This window comes from Drosophila elegans, unplaced genomic scaffold, assembly GCF_018152505.1.
Source record: "Drosophila elegans isolate 14027-0461.03 unplaced genomic scaffold, ASM1815250v1 contig_133, whole genome shotgun sequence".
In the NCBI taxonomy this organism is placed as follows: Eukaryota; Metazoa; Arthropoda; class Insecta; order Diptera; family Drosophilidae; genus Drosophila; species Drosophila elegans.
In genome coordinates, this window is record NW_024545499.1 from 2,134,266 (window position 1) to 2,156,761 (window position 22,496).

Below are 22,496 nucleotides of genomic sequence, written 5' to 3' on the forward strand. Positions count from 1 at the left end.
GAACGTCGAGATCTCGGAAAGTATAAAGACTAGAGATTTGGGATTTTACATGAAGATTCTGGAAAAGCCTACGCAAGTGTATACAAATGTGGTCACACACACTCTTACGCCCAAAAATCGCGAAAGTCTGTCCATGCTTTAGGTATATGTTGATCGAATAGGTCAATATCTATCATACACAAATTTGCCATTATTTTAAAAGCAATTAGTATAAATCTTAATTTTTGGATATGTGAAAATTCAAGGTGTGGTTTATTCTTAAGTTGTAGTAGTGATCCTGAAGCTCGGTAGATTTTTGGGGTCTATTTATTTTTAAATTGTTAAGCTAATTAACTGGTATGTTGTTTAAATATATTTAGAAAAGAATGGCCTGGAAAAGCTTACTGCAAAGGGAGAAAGAGTTATATCATCAGCTGCTCCAACAGAAAGTTCGTAACTCAGACGGTTCTTTGCAAACATTTCCACCTGTCCATATAGCACACTCGTATTCATATACAGATTCAAGTGACGCTTGACGTAAGCAGAAGAGTTGATATATTTCAATTTATATTATAAACCTATGTGTGCTTGTACAATCGCCATGCCTGATAAGCTTCAGAATGTTTGCGAATCTTTGACGAGATTCAAATCAAGTCTGGAAATCCCCGCATACTGGGAACACACTTTGGCTTGAGTACTTACTTTATATGCGTTTCGACAATGTAAAGCAGTTTGAAAATTTGACTTCCAAAATCACAAGTAAACAATTTGTGATGAAAGAGTATCCCAAAACCATTCTATTTATAAGACAGAAAGGGCACATTTACCTTTTAGTTTTAAATTTCTGCGTAATCAACTCATTTCCTATGAAATATATCTGTTATTATTGTTATATCACAATCTTAGTTTGAAAGCTAGCTGACTTCAGTTTTCAACTTCCTGTGATAACTGGAATTGTGCGATATTTTTATGCGATAATTGTATTTATATTATATCATTATCACATTGACATCTCAACTTCAGCGATAACTTTATCCGAAAAGGTACTTGACCATTTTTTTACCCTCAATCATTAAAAAGTCAAATTAAAATACCAGTTTAAACTAGATAAGAGACTATTAAACTTCTAGAATTTCAACTCCTAATCTTTTATCGAAAAAGTTTAACAATATTTTTTTATAATTTTTAGCCTACTTGATCTAAAGTTGAAAAAAAAAATGGAAACCAACCATAGTTTTAATTACATATATAACCTAACTCAAAACTTTTGTTACAGAGCTTTCGGCATAAGAAGTTCCACTCACTATCTTATCAATGGGCTCGCTTCCGTTGCCAAAGTGTTGGCCACGTGTGGAGAGATTTGTTTCCAAGCCAAGGCATTTCACCAGCCAATATCACAACTTGGCCTACTGTGCTTCGGAGTCAAAATTCACGTGGGGCAATTTAATGTATGTCTGGGACCAAAAGAGTAAACATCAACAAGCTGCCGAGAGATCCAATTCGAGTGATTCATTAGAAAATGTGTGTTCGGATTGTTTTTCTGAAAATTTTCAATGTTTTCGTCTAGTTTTTGTTTTTACTATTTGAAGGCCAGAAAAGGCAATGCCAAGGCTAAGCAAATTGTTGAAACAGTTGTTAAAAACGGCACAGCCCAAGACGAAGGCAAATTAGCCAAGAAGTGACTGTAATTGATAAATTTTAGGGCTGGTTTGACTCTTAGTGGTTTTGTTAAAGAGTTCCTTTGTGATAATTTCAGGTTAGCTTTCTAAATCAGCCCTAGGCAACAGTTTTTTTGGCAATATATAGCTAGGTCCAAACAAGTTTCACTTTTCGCATCAGTTTGTCTTATTTTTTCCTGTATTTTGGTTCGTTTAGAACTAGTTTTGTTAACTAGCTAAGTGTTGTAGCACATGCTAATCAAACCACTTTCGGTTAATTTTTTTCCACAATAAAATCAAAATCAAATGACAAGAGACGTCAGCGAGGAATTTGCATAAAATACCTGACTCGAAATTCTCGCAGAGATTTGGTTACCATATTGTTTGGAACTCGAATTGTTCGGCCAGAATGTATATACATAAGCAGCTATTAAGAGTGACGGAGATTCAAGGCGATACAACAGTGTTTCCGTATATTAGCATCGCATTTGTCTCTCTCGATTGCACAAAATCGGTGGCAACAAATTGCCTGCTGTCAGCCAGGGCGTATACGTAATATTTCCCCTCAAGTGCATAACCGTAAATAACAAACAAAAAGAATATTGTCACATATACACAGGGAAGAGATAACAAATTGCAAAACAATTGCAAAAAAGGCCCGCAAATCAGTGCGGAGAGAAAAGTCTTAGATTGTTTGTTTAGAGTTGTGCAGTTTAGTTTCTACGACTCCCATTTTGCGACTCCCGAAATGAAATCAGCTTATCAAAAATATATAGGTGACTAAGCACTCACTTTCTCGCCTTTCTGCCTTTTTTTCTTATCATCAGTACTTGTTTGTGTGCCATTAATTATGGCTGCTTCCTTCGGTAGCTGCTGGAACTGATTAGAGTGGAAAGCTACAAAAGTTTCCTTACTTTGGGGGGTATTGCTATTTTTTCCTAAATGTCCAAATCGTATTTCCAATAATAAACTTTAAAACCCAATATTCATACTTCAATATCATAAAAAAACAAACATGTGCTTTATATAGAATAATTGGTGCTACACCCAAAAAAAAAAAAATCATGGTAAGTCCAAATATTTTCACTTTGTTTTGGATTAAGAATTTTCGGTGCTTTTATTTTTAATTATGGAAATGTTTAGTTTAAATTTAAAAAAAATGAAATCTACAATTTTCCTATTGGGTAAACCAATTAAATTTGTTAATAATTACATTATCATATTTTTAATTTATTTAAAGAATGTTATGTTTTGAAAAAAAATTGTTACATTCATATATATTGTATTAATGTTTAATTTTACTATGGTGTTTTTCTCTGGGTGTGCAGTTACGAACGTAATAAATACAAATCCCATATACTAATGCCGCTCTCACTTACTGCTTTTGTAAAGGCTGGGTAGGATTGGCACTTGTATATGTTATTATTTATGATCCCATATCAGTTTCGAGCGTTCACCGATAGAAACAATAGTTTGTTAGGTTTAGTCCCTTAGTACCCTTAGCTTATTAATGTTACATTATCAACATGAAATCGTTCAAAATTATAGCTTCTATAAAACGGAATAACAAAGTACTTTAAGTTAACAGAAAAACCTTTCTCTTGTGTGGAGCTAGTCAAACAATATTAAATATCAAAAAAATAGAAATCAGAAAATTTGAATTGGCTTGTAATTTGGTGATTCCCAATGACAAAAAATATAAACTGGTGGATTTCTATCATAAAAGGATTGAAGTAATGGTCCCACAGTAAAATTGGAGTGTCAATATTGACACACACATTTTAAAACATTTAATGCTGTTATTTATGCTGAAAACTTATGTTGTAAAACTTCTAGTAAAATAATTTAGTATCTTCAATATAATCTTTAAAAAAAATTATCGATTCAAAACTGAAACATTTTCATTCGAAGGTCATATATCTTATCTCGACTCACTCACCTGCATTATGGGATACGCGATACGTCCTTTGCCGAACCGTTCTATGATCGTAAGCTTGGAGGCGCTGGCCATGACACCGGCGATGTTGGATGAGGACAAGACCGGACGCGACGGCGGCACAATGGGCACAAAGTCGCGATTCCTTTCGGCGAAAGTGCGATCAAACGAGTTGCGACGATCGCTATGGGACCGTCTATACGCTACATGATTGCCATTACCACCGCCAGCGGCATTGGGCGCCCGACCCGATTGGTATGTATTAGATGAACTATTGTACAGGGATGCACCCATATAGGATTTGGATTTGCGATACTGCTTGCCAGAGTAGACAACCGGCTCCGGATAGTTGAGATCGCTATGATTGCTGGCGGTCTCCGATCCGGAACTGGTTGACGACGACGACGAGGTGGCGGAGGTGGAAACGGAGGATGTGGATGCGGTTACGGCGGTGGTCAGACTAGAGATCATCGATGGCTTTGAGCATTTGGCACAGGGCACGGCCAAGGCTGCCGTTAGCAGTTCAGCGGGATTTATTTTGCCCAATCCACTGTCCAATGTGGCCGGTGTGTCCAAGGTGTTGCTGTTACTATTGATGCTGTTACTGTTGCTGCTTTTGTTGCTGTTGCTACTAATGTTGCTACTGATGTTGATGTTGCTCCTGTAAGTGTTGCTTCTGTAGTTGCTGCTGTCGCGTGGCAGCGATTGCAAAAATATCTGTTGCCGCTGTGGCTTAGCTTTTTTGCTACTGCGTTGCTGTTGTTGCTGCTGCTGTTGTTGTTGCTGCTGTCCCTTGCCTCCATTCTTTTTGCTAACGTTGTTGGGCTTGGCATTTAGCCCTTTATTGGTCGTTGTTTTGTTATTCGTTTTGTTGTTGTTTATGTTGCTAAGGTTGCTGCTGTTTTCGATGTTGCTGCTGTTTCCGATGTTGCTGCTGTTGTTGCTGTTGTTGCCCGCCGCCGGCAACATTGCCTCTCGCTGCCTCTCCTTGTCCTTTTCCGCCTTCTTGCCATTCACCTTGTTTACCATTTTCCCTGTCTCTTTGTTCACCCTTTTTAACTATTATCCGTGCTGCGATTCTTGAGTTCCGTTAGTTTTCCCTGTTCTACGTTCCGTGCGCAATTGGCTTTTGGCTTCTGCTTGCGCTTGTGTTTTGTTGTTGTCGCTCTCGATTACCGCTCTTCTTGTACCTCTCTCTTTTTCACTCTGCTTTTCTGCTATCACTCTCGAGCGCGCGCATTCGCTCTCGATTTCGTTGATTGTGAGCTTTTTTGTGTTTTTAGTTTGTGCCACGTCTTGTTGTTGCTGGCGTGCTGGGATTTTATATTATTTTGAATATTTCGCTAGCGTTCTTTTTATTTTTATACAAAATGAGCTTTTGTTGTACACCTTTTAAATGTTTTTAATCACAAAATTCATTAATGTTGTTTCTTACTTGCTAACACTTTTTCCCAACTGCGTATTTTTCGCGAAATTGCTGTTCTGCGTTTTTGCTACCCCTGTTGGATGGCATTTACCGCAAGATAAAACAGAGAGAGCGCATCATCATGAAAAGAAAAAAAAAGATAAGGGAAGAAACAAAATTAGTTATTGGTAAATTGCTTTGACGAACAATAGTTTTAAGCATTTTCTAGAAGAATGTTTAAAATTCCGTTGATTTTTTTACAGTGGACATAACAAGTTTACGAACAGTTTACATGAAGTTTAAGTGCAAAGTGTACTTAAACTTATTTTGCCCACTGTATGTACATACATATGTACATACATATGTATATATAGAAGCCAGTCAAAAATTGCTAATGAACGCAGTCTATTTCTGCCGTCTTTGCTTAGCTTTTATCACTGATTAACTGCTGTGGTTTCCTAAATGAGCTCTATAAGTAAAAAAAAAGTTCCACAATTTTTAAACGCGCAATTTATATTACTTATTTTTTGCGTTCATCCGAAAAAGCAAAAACAAAATCGCCGAAAAATAACACATATCTACATATGTATGTACATATGTATGTTTGTATATTTTATGCCTATATGTACATATGTATGTACATACATACATATGTAAATACTTTCCATTTGGCGGGTGCGTTGTTCCTCTGTCTCTTTCTGTCCCCCGCTCGATGATGTAAGTTTTCGTATGAGAATGCTTTATTTCATTTTGCCTTACTCTTCTCTTTACAAAATTCGGCGATTGAATGTGTGATCAGTAAACTAATCAGTTTTCCCCTCTTCTACTCTAGCAGTTTCAAGAAATTGATTTTTTTTTTATATATTATTTTAATCTATGTTTCTGGGAATGCACTGCAAAAATGATTTTGTCGAAATAATATTTTTTCGCATGTATGTATGTACCTGCCAACCGTAAGAAACCTATTTCAACCAAGTTATAAAACGTAACTTAGTAAGACTTTTTATAGAAGAACTCGTCCGATTCAAAATTGTTTTTTATCAAACTGTTCACAAAACATACCGGTTTTGTTTTACTAGTAAAAAAATATAAAAATTATTTAATCTTTGTACGTATTGAAAATTGTGCAATAAATTCCTGAAATAACCACTCAAATTCTCGCCTCGGGAGTAGAAGACCCCTTTAATAGAGCTGTGTTAACACTCACGATTGTATAGATCGTCGAATATTTGGTTTTGTCAAACACTATCGAAGTAGCTGCATTTTTCAGATACTGTGGGAGATGTTTGAATTTCGATATAACAGAATCATTTTTTTGTTGCCTTTAAATATTGTTTAAATTTTATGTAAATTTTATGTAAACTCGATATAATGTGCGCATTGGTTAAGGCTTATAATGAGGTTAGCAACTTTTTTTGTATTTTTTTTTTTTCATTTTTAAACAAAACAAATGATTTTAAAATCATTTAATAAGCTTGTGAATAAGGTAAGGTTAGAAATGGAAGAAAGAAAGACGAAGTGCTATCTTCCATATGCAACGTATGAGGAACTGCCTGGAAAATTTTGACTAGTCGCATATGCGAAAAAATTGACAAGTGTTTACACTAATAATTTTAGATGATCCGAAAAGTATTTAAACAGCTTTGTACGGCCGTCACTGGCCAAGATGGATCTTTATTGGAGACCATGCAATTTTTATAGAGTTGTCACAGTACTTTTTAAGCTGGAATCATCCGCAGAGTATAGACTTTTTAAAATCTTGACCCTGAAATCCATTGTTTCTTGTGGAAGTTCCGAAAAAATACTAGTTTGCTAAGAAATCGAACATTTTTATATATCCACAGTTTCCTTATCGGAATATATTTTAAACATTCTACTTTTAATTTTTTGTTGTATGCGGACCTGCAGATAAAAATGAAATTTGTTTGATTTCGAATATGTTTATTGCAAATTAAAATCTATCATAATAAATTCAAATTAAATAAAATTAGTTTAATTTAAATGAGTTTTTTGCCCACCAAAATTTAAATAATGAGCCTACCATATGTATATACATATATAGGAAAAAAATACCTTTAAAATGCCCTTAGGGTATATGCCTGGAATTACCAAAAATATATATTCAAAAACTACAAAGAAAACTAAATGGAAAAAAATTCCCCTTAATTAATAATAAGTAAATTTAAAACGAAACAAAGCGTATACATATTTTACCAGAACCTTCTCAAGATATTAAATTATCTTTATTTACCAACGAAGGTACACAACAAGGTCTATAATTCTAATTTGAATCCATACGAAAACCAAATCTACTCAATAGTTATGAGATATAATAATAAAATATTTTCAAAAATGTTACGTTGCTTTGCAATTTTTAAATAAAATAGTAATACAAAGGTATAAAACAAATGTAGCCATTTACGAAACTAAACCATCCCCCTGAGGCCTTTATTATTGTTTACCAGACATTATGGCTCAATCTCTAATACGTATATGTATGTACAAATGTACATTCAATTCATATACGAGAAATTCAATACTGATCTCCTCCCCTTCCAAATGAGTTAATTACTTTTCCAGAACTGTCGAACACTAACCGATCTTGAACCCTAACATGATGGATGAATTCAAGAACGACGATAATTTTTCCCCTTAACGAGCAAACGTATTAGTACATGTGTATAATGTTTACTAAAATAAACTGGGTATTCCCAAGTGCGTTAAATTGCTTTATTATTGTCCATATTATAGTCAACACAATACATTTTTCAAAATTCAATAATTATGTAGCTAATATTTCTCCGTATTCGTTGTCAATATGGCAGATTTTATCATTGATATATTATGCAGAAACTACAATTTTGAGACATAGTTAAAATAGAGATGAGTGACACAGATAGTGCGCGAAAAGTCTTATGTACATTAGGGTAGGTCGATTTCCATTGACCCAAAAAAATTGTAAATAGTAGGGGAGAAAGTTAATCCATGTAATTGTAAGTAATATTGACAAAGGAACTATATGTCTAAAATCACGATTAAAGCCTCCCATTTGCAAAAGAGAAATACTTTTTTTTTTTTTGTTTAATTCCGTGGTATCCTTTGGCATCGGTCGATGTTGTTATTTATACATAATAATATAACATATACATAGACAATTTTATGCAAACACCATATTATCTGAAAAATTTTTCAAGAAAAAACCAGTATTTTCCTTTTGAAAAACGTGATTTTAGATTCTTATCCCCTTTGGCAATTTTGATAAGAAATGAACAAAGATTACGCTCCGCCTATTTTTCAGTCCACAAAACAAAGCAACTTTGTCGAAAGTTTTTACCTCTCTGGGTAAGAAAGGGCTACACCCTCAACATCAAATGACTCTGTCATAAAAATGTTGTTTCTAAATAATTATATTTTCGTGTCAACAAATATAAAATTTCAAAAATGTTCTCTTTTGGCGCGTTGCAGCTTCACATGCAAGAAACGAAAACTATAACGAAAAGTGCGAAAATTACTATTTTTTATCGCGTTAAAAGTTGTTTGGGTTTGATTAATGATTAGTTTCGAAGTGTGATATTTCATATTACTAAAGTAATCTTTACAAATTAAACAAACAATATCTTTATCTTTTTTGTTATTTCTCTCAGAGCAGTAAATACAACCAAATCAAGAGGAGGATCTTGGGTTGAATAATATCTTAAGGTGTTTTCATCTACATATCTCTACACCGCCAAAAAATAGCGAAACCGGAAATGCCAGATGCCAAGACTATGCGAGAACCAAAAGGGGGCATGGGCCGAGGGCGGGAGGTGTGTGTGCCTAGATCGTTATCCGCATTTCTGGTTTGCTTTTCATTATAGGCAGAACACAAAACCATGCGACACGATGCGATCTGCGATTTGCGAATTCCCCGGACCCCGAGAACTGTGCTGCAGTCACGTAGCCCCACAAAGTGAGCGAGATCAATAACGGTGATTGTGTGTGAGTTTGTTTATTTGTATTTACCTTAACAATTCGAATAGCTCGTGCCTAGTCGCTCATCATCCAAAATCCACGGATGGATGGCTGCGTCGTGATTTTTTAAGATGGGAACCGAACAGAATCCTATCTTATAGGTCTTTGTTAAGTAGGGCACGGATTGCTGAATTTTTAATCAAAATGTTATAAACAGCAAGCGGCTATTGGTATCAACAATCGGTATCGGTATGCTATCGACGACGGGCAGCAGGGTGTGGGTAGGGTTTGACGTTCCGGCGAAATGCAGGCAGAGCGCCTCACACTAAAAACAACGAACGGTCCAGGATGGCGAACTGTATATTTAGTATTTGGTTTTGATTTTGGTTTACTACAACAAAGTAACAAGCCAAAACATTCGGTTTTTTTTTTATAAAATTCTGACAAGTAACACCTTAATTGCTCGGCTACCGTTAATTTTGGATTTATATAACCGTTGCACTGCACACACACACACTGAGAAACATTCACTTAACTCCAAACTTTTGATTTTGAATTTCAATTTCACTTTTTTCGCTTGCTTTTTTGGCGTATATTTTTCGTTTCTACAGACCACGCGGAAACTCAGCGGAAAGCTTCGAGAATGTGGTTTTCGACTCGACAGCAAAAGGGCTGATAAAGGTAGCTCTTGCTCCAGGCTTTTATATCGCAATAAACGGTTGCGGATTTGTCTTTTGGTCTAACTGTTACTGAGTTGCTATATTCGATATTCTGTCCAACGGTTGCTCACCGTTCGATCGGTTTTCGGTTGGCACTGTACTGCTCCCTGGGCTTTTGGTCTACTTGAGTGTCGAACATGTGACGAGCAACTGATGGCGATGGCGCTGGCCCGCTGGTCCGACGGCCAAGCGAAGACGAGCGCTTGTGCATACAGTGGGACCTGCCTAGGGTCACTTTTACCATTCATGTGTATCGAATCTTTCAATTATGTAACTTTTAATGGATGAGTTGAAATTTTAAAATGGTTTTTATTGGGGTTAAATAGACTCCAAAAATGTGTTAGCCCAAACCGCCAAAAAATGTCTCAAGTTTTCGAAAAACTAAAACTTGGGTATTTGATACCGAATATTCATTCTTAATACTAAATAACTTATTTCGATTTCCTAAATTTATTAGTACTTCAACATAAATTTGAGATATGTTGGAAATTGTATGGTTGATATTTATATGTGTACAATGTACACTGTATATATGACCTTTAAAAAAAAATACAATAAAAAACTTAAATATTTTCTAGGAATTTTCGATCATATCTATTGAATAATCTGTAAATAAATCGTAGAAAAACTGATTAATCAATTTTCATACTCTTTTACTTCTATAATAATTATTTTTTGTTGACGTTCCACTGTCATTAGTGGGAGCAAAGCGAAGCGCCGACGATTCTAGAGAGTGCCAACCAAAAAGTTCGCGCAACTGAATTAGCAACAACAATTAAGTGGCGCTCACCCTTTCTCTCTATCACTGTCTTACGCTCCCCCTCTCATTCGCTGTGACCATGTATTTTTCTACCTTCGTTTTCACTTCCTTCCACTCTTTCGTTAGTCAAAATCTTCTCCAAACACCTGTGAGCTTTTGAGTAGTAGGTCAAGAAATGGCTGGAAGCTATTGTTTCTTAAGGTTTTCACTTTTAAGCCTAGATTTAAAGTGAGTTTTTTTATCTGTGCTCATGAGAGAGGATAAGAGTAAAAGGGAAGAAAGATTGAGCCAGAGGGGGGAATTGAAAAAGCTTTTGTTCGATCATCTTGTTGTTGTAATGAAATACCGGCCGGCGTTGGCGTTTTCAAATTGAGAAAGCGCCGACCTTGCGCTCTCTTTGTCTCCCACCCTGTCCTCCTCCCAGTGCGGTGGGGGTAGGGCGCAGAAGAGGGAGAGGGTTGGGGTGGCAACCGAATGCTAATTAATCGAAAGCTTTTTGTCCCTCTCTGTCGCACCTAAAAAGCCCAGCGATCAGCGTGTTATGCCCATTTATGCATATGATCTATAGGCTTTATATAGGGTACACAGACCAGTGATCCTTTGGAAGGCAAAAAATAAACAAATGCATCTGCCGGATGTTCGGGGATCACGATCACGTGACCAAGGCTGCAAAACTGCGAGTAGAAATAATCGATGAAAAGCGTAGCTAAAATCACATTGTCAGGGCGGTATTTTTGGCTGTCGCCGCCTCAACAGCTAAAGCGACAAAACAAACCCAAAAATATCCACACATCCACCGGTTGATAGTCCCGTAGACCAAATGAGATGCGTAGTAGCCACGCGGCCAACAAGAAATTTCATTTATTTTGCCAACACACGAAATCGAGCATACATACACACATACATATGTATTTATAAGACCTGCGTGAATCCACAGTAAACAATAGTTTATCAGTTTTCTTTGTTTTCAAGTTCTCCCATCGCATTTGATTTGTTATTGAAGGAGGGCCAATCTTTAAGCTGTTTTAAAATAAATAATATATGAAACATATGATTGTGGGACAGTTTGCTGATGATATGGTAAGTTTTGGAAATTACTATATCCATGAGTAACATAAACAAATTTTTCCATTGAAAACATTTCCTCTTTTGAGAGGAAACCCATACGATTTTCCTGTGTGAAGATATTTTAAGTAAACAAACACCTTTCCATCTTCAAGTATTTTAAGTTTAAAAACTTCATTTAAGTACTCGTAGAGTAAAAGGGTATATTGTATTCGTGGAAAAGTATGTAACAGAAAGAAGGAATCGTTTGCGACCATACAAAAAATTTATATATTCTTGATCAATAGCCGAGCCGATCTAGCCATATTCGTATGTATGAACGTCGAGAATTCAGAAACTATAAAAGCAAGAGATTTGGGATTTTCATGAAGTTTCTAGTAACTTATGAGTCCTAACTCTAGTACCCACAAATGCACTATGGGGCCAACGACCGCATTCTTTGGCCAAAACCCATATTTGAAAAGTCGATAAAACTAAAAATGTTGTTTTACGATGCATTAACCGAAGATCAACCTGCTATGTTACGTTTCAGAAATTCCGATAGATGGCGCTTCTGTTAAGATTACAGCTGTTTAATCAGCCGTTTGAGATGCAGCCTTTGTGCTTTTGAAATTCTAATTTCACATTGCAGTTTTGAAGTGCATAAAAAAACAATAGAAAAGCTTTTCAAGAAGATTTTTTTAAATGAATTTGAAGAATGGTGGTGCGTACTAAGTGTTTGTGTGTTTAAAAGGTTGAAATCTATCCTGATTTCCATGTATTTAAGCGGTAAAGTAAATTGTCTTACAAATCTAATTTTTATCTAGAGCAACAAGCGAGTCTAGCGTGGTCCACTTCTAAAACCTTTTGAGATTTCAAGAGTATTTATTTCTTGTTCAAATATATGTTGTTGAAATCGCCACTTATTGCCACTTTTAAATTTATTTAGTTTTTTTAGACACAATCTTAAGTTTTGCAGCTTTGAGTTGTTTTTATATGTATTGAAAAGGCAGCCCAAAAGGACAAAGAAGATGCTATCTTAACTTTCTTAACAACCGCAGCAGCTAATATAACCTTGAAATTTGAAGTTGTTCCAAAAAGATCATGCAAATTGGTTAGAAACCGACACAGTTATAGTACTTTTGAAAACCTTGAAATCTGTGGGAGTCCACCATTTACCATTCTAGCTAGAGGAACTTGATCCCGGAGAATGTAAGCTGCAAATTCAGGCATTAACATTGCACACTTGTGTGAAAAACAATCATTCGATGTGAATGCAAATTTCCTATATTGTATTTTAACGAAACTCTCAAATTTGAACTTTAATTATGCTGTGATATAAAATAAATAAACCAAACTTACAGCTTGGCTGAATAAGTGAATCGTATTATATTCATAAGCAACAACAAAGTTGGATAGATTAATCGTATGACAGATAATAGATACATTGGTCCGATCTCAGTTTTTTGGATATATATGTAGCCTAAGGATAAAAAAAAACATTGGTAAAGTTTCAACTCGATATTAGAAAAATTAAGCGACTTATTAATTTTGGCCCGCAAAAGTGGTCGTTGGCTCCATAGTGAAATGACGAAAACACTCGGAGTCATGTTAGGCCTTAGTTATTAGGCTCTGTGTTTCTGTTCAATCGGTAGACACAACAAAATCGATCTGTAATCTTAGAAGCAATTGGCAATTATGTATTTCTATGTGACATCACTGCACATTTAAAAAACGGAGTTCGAGCATGAAAAACAGCAGAGAGCACACATAGTAATAAACGTACGCAATGTGTGTGTGCCGACCGCGGTTTTATACTGTTCTCGTGTGCTCTGTCGCTGCTCTGCATAAGATAGTGTCGCTGTAGTGGGGTGTGGGTTGCTGCTAGCTTGCCGTGTTGACGATTTAGTTTGGCAGATGGCTATAATCCGACCATTTGCCTCCCGCGTTGAAGTAGGCATCAAGCGAAGTAGGCAATGTGGGGTTGGAACCGGGCTCACAGGCTCGTACGCGATTTACTGTAGCTCTTAATTTTCCCTGTGCGACTTTTCCGGTCGGACGACTTGAAAAGGGCATCTCAAATCAAGATAACTCGCCAGAAGAGCATCTTGGCGAGTATAGGTTCCAAACCAGAGCTTAAGTGGTCCAAAACCACAAAGTTCGATTCTATCAGGTAGTTCAAAAAGCCATGGTTGTGGCATGTGGCAACGAAGAATCAGTTCGGTCCATCTACGATATTGTCCTTAGCATAGGCGAAATATGGCGCGTAATGAGGCCGTACGGGCAGTCGTCAAGGTTTGGATACCACCCTCAACAAAGGATGACCGGAAATCAATCACCGCCACCTTCTGCAATAAGACATAGCCCTAGCAAGGAATAGTAATACTTTAAACGTGTTAGATTATCACATAGCCAATAAGTGCTCCTCCTCGGAGTTATCCTTTAGTCAAAAAAATGAGTCCTTCCTCTGGAAACCACAAAATTGTTTCCCAGGAAATAGCGAAAGCCCTTAGCACGGCCTACCTCAAATTCTGTCCTATAAGTCGACCTCCAAAGTCTAACCGTCAATCATGTTCTTGGAGCTTTGATAAATAAGAAAGGAAACGAGAAGGATATTAAGCAGAGCTAAATGTCAAGATGGCAAGGCAAAAACTGAATCCTAGGCTGCCTTCTGCACTGAACTTACTAGCACCACAGAAGGTGGAGACACACTTTCGGGTTTTCTTGATGCAAATGACGAAACTGACGAGATTTCAAATGTAAGCTGGAAACCACTGAAACACGAGGCCAAGAAAAAAGCAGTTATAAAAGATAATATAACTAAAGAGAAGACACTCCCCCTTTTTGGGAATCTGAAAAGTCTAGCAGAAGTGACAAGTGATGGAACTGGTACTTTTCATGTTATTTACTATTAATTTAATGAAGCACTTTTTATTTTCAGTTGTAAAACAATATTTTTTAAGGCATACTCTTTCGGACTTAAGCTTTATAGTAATTAGAAAATGTTTTAAAAAAGTATTTCAAATAAAACGCTGTGAAAAAATAGCTACTCCTGCCAGGATCGCAGCCAATAGAGTTGCAACGGAAACCCGCTTCAACAGCTGGTCCTGCCACTTCCTGTTGGCAACGCACTGGGCGTAAGGCATGCTGGAAAAGGAGACGCTGTTGTAGAGTGGAATCCAGCCGGGGAAATATCGAAATAGCAAGGTGTCCAGCCATTTTCGGATCCGGAAGGACCAGCGTTTGGTCAGGTCTCGCATCTGGAAGAATAACAGAATGGAATGAAGTAGAAGAGGGTTCAAAATATGTTCTATATATATAACTATATCAATCAAAATACCCACCTCCACATAGTTATACATGGCCAGATCACAAATGGCAAAAGCATCCTGCCAGCGGGACTCGGTAAACTGAGCCAAAGCCTCGTCCAGCCGCAACTGCTTTTCCAGAATTCCGGTGAGCAGCGTGACATCCTCCATTCCGGCATTCATTCCCTGACCGTAATACGGAACCATGGCATGTGCAGCGTCGCCCAGGATCAGGGCCTTGTCCGCATAGTGATAGGGTTTGCACTTGATGGACACCAAATGCTGTGGCCTAGTTTTAAAGAAGTCCTTGACGAGCTGTTGCTCCCCAATAAGCGGCAGAGCATCATGAAAGTTCAACTTGAAGAAATCCAGTAGATCATTTTGATTCTGAATTTTAGCGAAGACCCCAAAGGGCATCGATAGGGTCACCGTGAATGACTTGTCCTGATTCGGTAAGGCGATCATCATAAAGGAGTTGCGGGGCCAGATGTGCAGGTAATTGGCGGGCATCTGGAAATCACCCGATTTCGAGGGTATGCAAAGTTCCATGTAACCTGTCTCTATATACTCCTGGGAATAATTAAAGCCCGGCAAACGGACCAATTGCTGGCGTACACCACTAAAGGCGCCGTCACAGCCCACTATTAGGTCCGCTTTGGCAGCAATCACTTCTTGGTTAGGATTCCGGAACTCCATGGATCCCTCTCTGAGGTTAGCGCTCGTCAATTTGTGCTCAAAGTGACAGCGAACATTCGGTAATTTATCGCAAGCATCCAGAAGCACCTCGTTTAGCTGACGGCGACCCACTGAATACAGACATTGTTTGCTGTTGGGGTCGTATAGAACCACGCTGGTGTTTCCCCTGACATCGTGCAGCATTCTACCCCTCATGGGTATGGCAGTGACCAGGACCTTCTCCTCCAGACCGACGGCGGCCAGAGCCTTGCGGCCCCGGTGGGAAAGTGCCAGGTTAATACTCCTACCCTGGACCACCAGAGCCTGGCGGATATCCTCCCGGTACTCGTACAAATCCACCTGGTTGCCCATACGGGCAAAGTTTATGGCCGCCAAAGAACCCACCTTTTAAATAGGTTGATATAGGTAAAATAGAAAGTTTAAAAATATCTTGATAAGAGTCGGGGATTAGGGATAAGGCAGCATCCAGATAAGAGGCGCATTTAGATACAAAATTCAGCAGCATATTAGATGAACTTCGTCTTTCTGATTAAGATTGTTATAGTAAGAAGTAAAGCCATTAGAAAAATGATCACTTCTTATTTTCTTTTAAAAACACTAACCATTAGGGTCAAAAAAATTTGCTTCAAATATAAAATAGATTTAAATGTTTTCGTGATTTGGTTTCAAAACGTTAAAAGGATTTCTTAAAAAAAATTGTTTTAAAAGGTGTTTCTTAGTAATGTTTTTTGAGCATTCATTTGTACATAACAACCATAAGTAAAGTCAGTTTGTTAAGAGCCTTTGACTATTTAAAAAAAAAACACTTACCAGTCCAGCTCCGACAACCGCCACCCTGCGCCGCCGTCCCTCATCTTCCGCAGCTCCTGGCGACTCCTGGTGACCGTTTACCTCCTGGCTGATGATTCCTTGCCTCATGACTGTTTTGGTCGAACGTCGCCAGCAAAATGAAGATGGCAGTGGGATGGAAGCCAGTTAACCAAGAGTAGCCAAAAGATTATGCCGTATGGACAGTAAACGCTATCTGTGGTTGTTTGATGTTGCTGCGGGAAGCCAAGCAACTGCAGCGGCGTAGCCAGAAGCCTTTGTTCAGGGGTCCCTTATCTATGTATATTGAACTACAAAAAAATGTTTACTTGTATTTATTAATAACCTCTGATTTCTTTTCATTTAGTTAGAATACGGATTAAACAAATATTTAAACAAACATCCACCCACAGTTGTAGATAATTGCTTTATGCTCTAGCTTAATACATATTGAAAAACCACGAAATAAATAAATTCACTATTTTGGTTTAATTATACATTTTATTCCTCTCCGCTTGTTTAAAAGTCGCCGGAGAATGCGAAAGTAGTCATAAACGGACCGAAATGAACATTTCTCAACTATGCACCCAATTCCTTAACCGCCATTTATGAAAAAGTTGTGATTACTGACAAAAATTAATAGGAAAATACGTAACTTTAATGTTTGATTTCAGTAAACCATGGTAAACCCTCCACTTCCAATAAGTACAATTTATTATAAATTGAATAATTTAGTTTAATTTATTCAAAAATAAAAAAATATATGTTTAAAAAAAACGGCGCACATTTTCAAAAAATTCTTTCTCTAGCTGTCACTTGAAAAGTTGGCAGCCCTAGCAACGTGTTGCCAGACTCAAAGCTTTTTGGTATATTTTCTTCGGCCTCCTCGCATTTTTTGTCGCTTAAGTTACGGTCACACCAAAAGCTGCTGTGGAAAAACTCATGCACAATAGAAAATAGAAAACCGAAGATTTCCACAACAAATCCGTAAATCAGCGCCCCAGAAACCCGAGTAGCATGTGCAGGATAGCCCCCAGTATTGGATTGTAAACGAAACTAGAGGAAAAGCGAGAAAAGAGCGACGCCAAAAGGAAAGCGTATTTGCACTCTATAGATAGCACCAAGGAGAACCACAAAAGGCGAAACCAAAATGGTAATAAAATGCCAACAATATACGCGAAGAACAAGTGCAAAAGTGCGAGAGTGAGAAGGGGAAGGGGGAGAATGGAAGAGAGCAGAAATTGGAGTGAGAGTTGTTGCCGTCTCATAAAGTCAAATTCCGTTCATCATCTCTCACCCCCTTCCCCCTGATCCCCTCCACCTGCTGCTGCAATAAATTAAAATTTCCCAAATTTATATATATTTTTGCCTTGCAGGGAAATGAAACATCACTGCCCATGGAAATGTGTTCCAATTGTAAGTACGAAATTGTTCAGTCAATGTCATTTAAACGGAATGGCAGCTGTTTATGAATATGCAAACATAAGCACACACAAGTGAACATTTAGATACGGTATAAGCGAACGGCCAACAAATAAGGAATGCAAACTAAGCGTGAACGTGGCGTCGACTTTTCATTTACAATTATCAACTCTTTATTTCGGATCAGGAAAAGATTTTATACCTTTTTTGTTTCTTTCGAAATGGGCATTCTAGAATGTGACTTGTCACACTTTTCTTCATCAGATAATCGACGGACAAGCGCTCGCTAAAAATAAATTACAGTCCCACAATCTTCAGTAGAATAAAGCGTATGATTTTACATCCATAATAGGAATTTTCGTAATATTTCTAAAAGGCAAATTTGGAATTAGGTATAAATATCGTATTTTTCCTGTTGCTACAAATTTTCATATCATTTAAACATTTTATAAAACTTAAGTTCATTTTACAATTTTTAATAGTTTAAAATACAGTCCCACAATCTTAAGTAGATTCAAGCTATTCGATATTTAATCTTTAATAGAAATTCTAGTATATACATATATATTAAAAGGCAATTTTGGTATTAGGAATAAATATGTATCTTATTTTTCCTCTTAAAAATTTTTATATAATTTCAAAATTTAAAAACTTTAGTTAATTTTACTATTTCTTACAGTTTAAGAATAAAGTTTCTCTAACGATTTCAGGAAAACCCAATTAATACGAAGATTTATAAACATCGAAGATTTGCGTTCTTATTTAAGAATTTCGTCAATCGCAACTATAGAGGGATGCTCCACTGTATTCATATATCAAAAATGCCTATTTCATGCGCTTGTGATTCTGCATAAATCGAATTTTAAAACGAAACTTCCATGTTTTTTGTTTTTTGCATTCCTCCAGTCGACGCCGATGAGATCCGGCGGTTGGGCAAACGTTTCCGGAAGCTGGACCTGGACAACTCGGGGGCGCTGAGCGTGGACGAGTTCATGTCGCTGCCGGAGCTGCAACAGAATCCTCTGGTGCAGCGTGTGATCGACATTTTCGACGCGGACGGCAATGGCGAGGTGGACTTCAAGGAGTTCATTCAGGGCGTGTCACAATTCAGCGTCAAGGGCGACAAGCTGTCGAAACTGCGCTTCGCTTTTCGCATCTACGACATGGACAATGACGGCTACATTTCCAACGGCGAACTGTTTCAGGCAAGTCCCGCGAATTTCACGTAGAGATCGCCCTAAACGCAACTCTGACTTACAGGTGTTAAAGATGATGGTGGGCAACAATCTAAAGGAGTCGCAATTGCAGCAGATTGTGGACAAGACGATCGGATTCGCGGATAAGGATGAGGATGGGAAGATCTCGTTCGATGAGTTCTGCTCGGTGGTCGGCAACACTGACATCCACAAGAAAATGGTTGTCGACGTTTAAAATAGGTTTACGCAGATCCTTCTTATACGCGATTTTATTTATTCTTTTGTACATGCGTCGGCATCCTTTGATTGTCATTATCGCCACAATTATTATGGTTATTACTTTTGATCGGCGATTCTTTAGTTGAATATTGTTACAAGCCGTTAGCAAGCCAGTTCAGTCAGTCAGTCAGTCAGTCAGAAAGGCGATAGAACGCCTGGGGAGCGAATCGCGAAAGCAATGTTGTTATCCTAAGTTGAAAAGTGGAAAAATGCGCCTCCTACTTACTTTTTAAATATATACATCTATATACTTATATATAAATGGATATATAGTCTTAATTTATTATACAAATATACATTTATAGAATTCAAAACCCTAATGCAAAACTAATCTAAAACGGAAGTCAACTCCATGCAAGTGAAGGCAAATAAAGCAAATCAAGTTCAACCAATGCTCTTTCAAATCGGTAACTGAGAGTTTTCCACTTTCACTCTATCACATTGATGTGTCATAGCTTACGTTAATTATTTCTAATTCTCCTGTGATTTTGCCAAAAACAAAACAAAACGAAAAGCAACAAATCGAAAAATAACGAGAAAGGGCACAAGGACGAGGGGCAGCTAAGCAACCTGCCCCAAGGAGCTCTCCTCAATTGACTTAGTCTAATTTACACGTTGTGTACTTTTTATATATTTATACATACCTACTTGTACTAATCGAATGTTATAATCTACGTATTTTTATATATCTTGACTAACTCGAAAACACCAGAAGAAGGGCGAAGTTTGCCAAGTTTCTTAACTCTACCTTAACCAGTCTAACACCACTTAACTCAAATTAACTGATTCTCACACAGAATTACGCCTCGAAATTATCTAAAATATGCTACATTTTACGGATTATCAAGCGAGTTAACTGAAAATCGAATAGTTATACATCAATACATATGAAGCAATGCCATGCGATGCGAAGTAACATTTTTTTATACTTAATTATACTAGTTAAAGATGCAAGAAAACCAAACAATAAGAATGCATGTTACAAATTTTATAAAAAACAAATTTTTGCACACTCGCCACTCAATTTGTTAGCTAATCAATTTCATTGCATTATTCAAAATAATCGACTCGAGATCGCAACTCATTGTAAAATGGTGTAGCCAACAATCTGGGACCCTTTGGTAGGGCTCAGTTTGCTGGCCAGTCGAAGCAATAAAAAGCAAATCCTTCAATAAAATTATACTTATACACAAACGAACAAAGGTTTTCCAATTTGGCGATGGGAGAGCGAGCGAGCGACAGATAAGATAAAGCCACCAGCAAAAATTTGTCGACCAATGCGATGTGTGTAGTATTCTGTGATTCAGTTGTGAAATAATACTCAAACTGCAAAGTTCTCCATTGAGTCGGAAACATGTTGAAGCTGGACACCAACGGAGGTATCATCTGCACGGGCTTTTTATCCATTGCCTTTGCCATAACCTATTTGGCACTGATGGACGATTATTTCTGGAGAAGTATGTACAGTGTACCCATATGAATGTTTAGAAGAAATGTAATTGTGTTACTATTTCGATTTAGATGGACTTTACGAACTGGGGATACACATTTCTTCTCTGCAAATATTAGGCAGCGTGTGCCTTCTAATAGGAGCTTTTAAGGTGAGTTAATTATTTGAGCTAAACATCTGACACTCTCAAATCGAATTAACTTCTAATGGAAATCCAGCAAAAATACAAGTTCTTAGTGCCGTGGATGATAACCACAGGGTTCTTCATGTATCTTATGGTTTATGCGAGCATTACGACGTTAACCAGACTTGGAGATTGGATCTTCATTCCGACGATGTTGCTGCCGTTTACAGGTAAGGGGTTTTGGTTGTGAGAGTACACAGCTATTTAACCTTTTAACACTCTATTATTAGTTTATCTTGGCTGTGCTTTGTACTCGGTGCAAAAGGCTTTCGACAGGATGCGCAAGGACATGCCCCCATCATACTCCAATTTGTCCGCCGAAAAGGATATCATACATCATATTTAGGCTTATAAAACGACTTGTCCAAATAAAAACTCAAAAAATATAAGTTGAAAATAGAAGCTTGCTAATCTTTTTTTTGGACTATACCTCCGCAGTCATCCGATCATACAATTAATATTTATATATTTCATATTTCTGATTGTTTTATGACTCTTGTGTGTACTCTATATCATTATTCAGCTATTTCAAATGATTGCGAAACGAAAGTACCCTTTTTTTTAATTAAAGTGTTCGATTTTTTTATATTTTAGAATTTACTTCAATTTATTTTAACCGCAGACGAAACTAGCCAAAAAGGATTAAGATAGTATAGCCTTGCCAATACATTCATTTCGATGGATAAGGTAACAAAAGCTGATTAGATAACTGTTAAACAAGAGCAATGAAAACAAAAGTGAAATGTGGAAACTACCACAAAAGGGGCCATATATTCCTTAGCGATGTAACTGTTATAAAGAAGAAAACAATTAGTAATATTCAGCTGAACAACATGATCACTGGTCACTGATGGATTTCTTCCATCATGTTCAGCTAAAAATGAGCGTATAAATAGTACGTTATCTTTTCTTGATACATGATACATATCTGCTAGCATATAAAAATGGTGGCAATATCGATAAGAACAAACAGGAAAATTAAATTGTAAACAAAACAAAAATAAACAAGAAAGGAAGCAAACTTCGACAAGCCGAAGTTCTTATACCCTTGCAGCTATTGCAAAAATGAAATATTCTTGAAAACATTAAAATTATGATTGACTTGCGTGTGTGTTTACATTGAAGCTATTTGAAGCTTATTTGCTAGTTCCTATGGAAGATATATGATATCGTTTTCCGATTTTAATAAAATTAAAAACGTAATTCTGAACTATCAAATTATTAATTAATCATAAAGAATTAAAAAAAAAAAATACAAAACAAAAGAGTTAAATTAAAAAAAATTTTTTTTGGATATTTTTATTGTTCCTATGGAAGCTTTAGATTATAGACATCCGATTTTGATGAAATTTAAACCGTAAATTTGAAATTCTTAAATATTGAACCATTACTATATCTCAAAGAACTTAAAAAACACCAAAGATATAATTTTTTTTTATTTATTTTTCCGATTGTTACTATGGGAGCTATATGCTATAGCTCGACCCGACTAATATACTACCAGCAATAGAAATACAAATTTTAGGGAAGTTTCATGTAGATAGCTTTAAAACTGAGAGACTAATTTGCGTAGAAACGGACGGACAGACTTACATGGCTAGATCGACTCTCCTAGTGATGCTGATCAAGAATATATACACCTTATAGGGCCGGAGATGTCTCCTTCACTGCGTTGCAAGCTTCTGACTGAATTTATAATACC

At 36.9% G+C, this 22,496-nt stretch overlaps 4 protein-coding genes across 4 annotated transcripts in view; 2 read left to right on the forward strand and 2 right to left on the reverse strand.

The window, feature by feature from the left end:
- Positions 1–9,786, reverse strand: part of LOC108149603 (terminal nucleotidyltransferase 5C) — a 50,461-nt gene extending 40,675 nt beyond the window's left edge. The window contains exons 1-2 of the mRNA XM_017277297.2: positions 8,981–9,786; positions 3,577–5,072 (exon numbers count right to left, since the gene is read on the reverse strand). Coding sequence (XP_017132786.1) covers positions 3,577–4,602 — 1,026 coding nt within the window. The 5' untranslated portion in view covers positions 4,603–5,072; positions 8,981–9,786. The remainder of the gene's footprint in view (positions 1–3,576; positions 5,073–8,980) is intronic.
- Positions 9,787–14,385: 4,599 nt separating this feature from the next.
- LOC108149577 (kynurenine 3-monooxygenase) lies at positions 14,386–16,557 on the reverse strand. The gene is made up of 3 exons (XM_017277211.2): positions 16,267–16,557; positions 14,797–15,840; positions 14,386–14,712 (listed from the first exon to the last, which is right to left on the reverse strand). Exons 1-3 carry the CDS (start codon positions 16,372–16,374, stop codon positions 14,473–14,475), a joined length of 1,392 nt encoding a protein of 463 aa, XP_017132700.1. The 5' UTR covers positions 16,375–16,557; the 3' UTR covers positions 14,386–14,472.
- A 610-nt stretch (positions 16,558–17,167) lies between these two features.
- On the forward strand, positions 17,168–19,548 carry LOC108149667 (calcineurin subunit B type 2). Its single transcript, XM_017277412.2, has 4 exons — positions 17,168–17,416; positions 17,640–17,679; positions 18,592–18,890; positions 18,946–19,548. The coding sequence occupies exons 1-4, from the start codon at positions 17,414–17,416 to the stop codon at positions 19,114–19,116; spliced, it is 513 nt and encodes a 170-aa protein (XP_017132901.1). The 5' UTR covers positions 17,168–17,413; the 3' UTR covers positions 19,117–19,548.
- A 904-nt stretch (positions 19,549–20,452) lies between these two features.
- On the forward strand, positions 20,453–21,196 carry LOC108149575. Its single transcript, XM_041707275.1, has 4 exons — positions 20,453–20,617; positions 20,682–20,761; positions 20,829–20,964; positions 21,025–21,196. Exons 1-4 carry the CDS (start codon positions 20,515–20,517, stop codon positions 21,138–21,140), a joined length of 435 nt encoding a protein of 144 aa, XP_041563209.1. The 5' UTR covers positions 20,453–20,514; the 3' UTR covers positions 21,141–21,196.
- The last annotated feature ends 1,300 nt before the right edge of the window (positions 21,197–22,496 follow it).

Coding starts and splice junctions, on each gene's coding strand:
- LOC108149577 (XM_017277211.2), bottom strand. CDS start 16,374: ATGAGGCAAGGAATCATCAGCCAGGAGGTAAACGGTCACCAGGAGTCG. Junction 15,841..16,266: donor CGGTTGTCGGAGCTGGACTG/GTAAGTGTTTTT, acceptor CCTATTTAAAAG/GTGGGTTCTTTGGCGGCCAT. Junction 14,713..14,796: donor CCATGTATAACTATGTGGAG/GTGGGTATTTTG, acceptor TTATTCTTCCAG/ATGCGAGACCTGACCAAACG.
- LOC108149667 (XM_017277412.2), top strand. Junction 17,680..18,591: donor CATGGAAATGTGTTCCAATT/GTAAGTACGAAA, acceptor GCATTCCTCCAG/TCGACGCCGATGAGATCCGG. Junction 18,891..18,945: donor CCAACGGCGAACTGTTTCAG/GCAAGTCCCGCG, acceptor TCTGACTTACAG/GTGTTAAAGATGATGGTGGG.
- LOC108149575 (XM_041707275.1), top strand. CDS start 20,515: ATGTTGAAGCTGGACACCAACGGAGGTATCATCTGCACGGGCTTTTTA. Junction 20,618..20,681: donor GGACGATTATTTCTGGAGAA/GTATGTACAGTG, acceptor ATTTCGATTTAG/ATGGACTTTACGAACTGGGG. Junction 20,965..21,024: donor GATGTTGCTGCCGTTTACAG/GTAAGGGGTTTT, acceptor CTCTATTATTAG/TTTATCTTGGCTGTGCTTTG.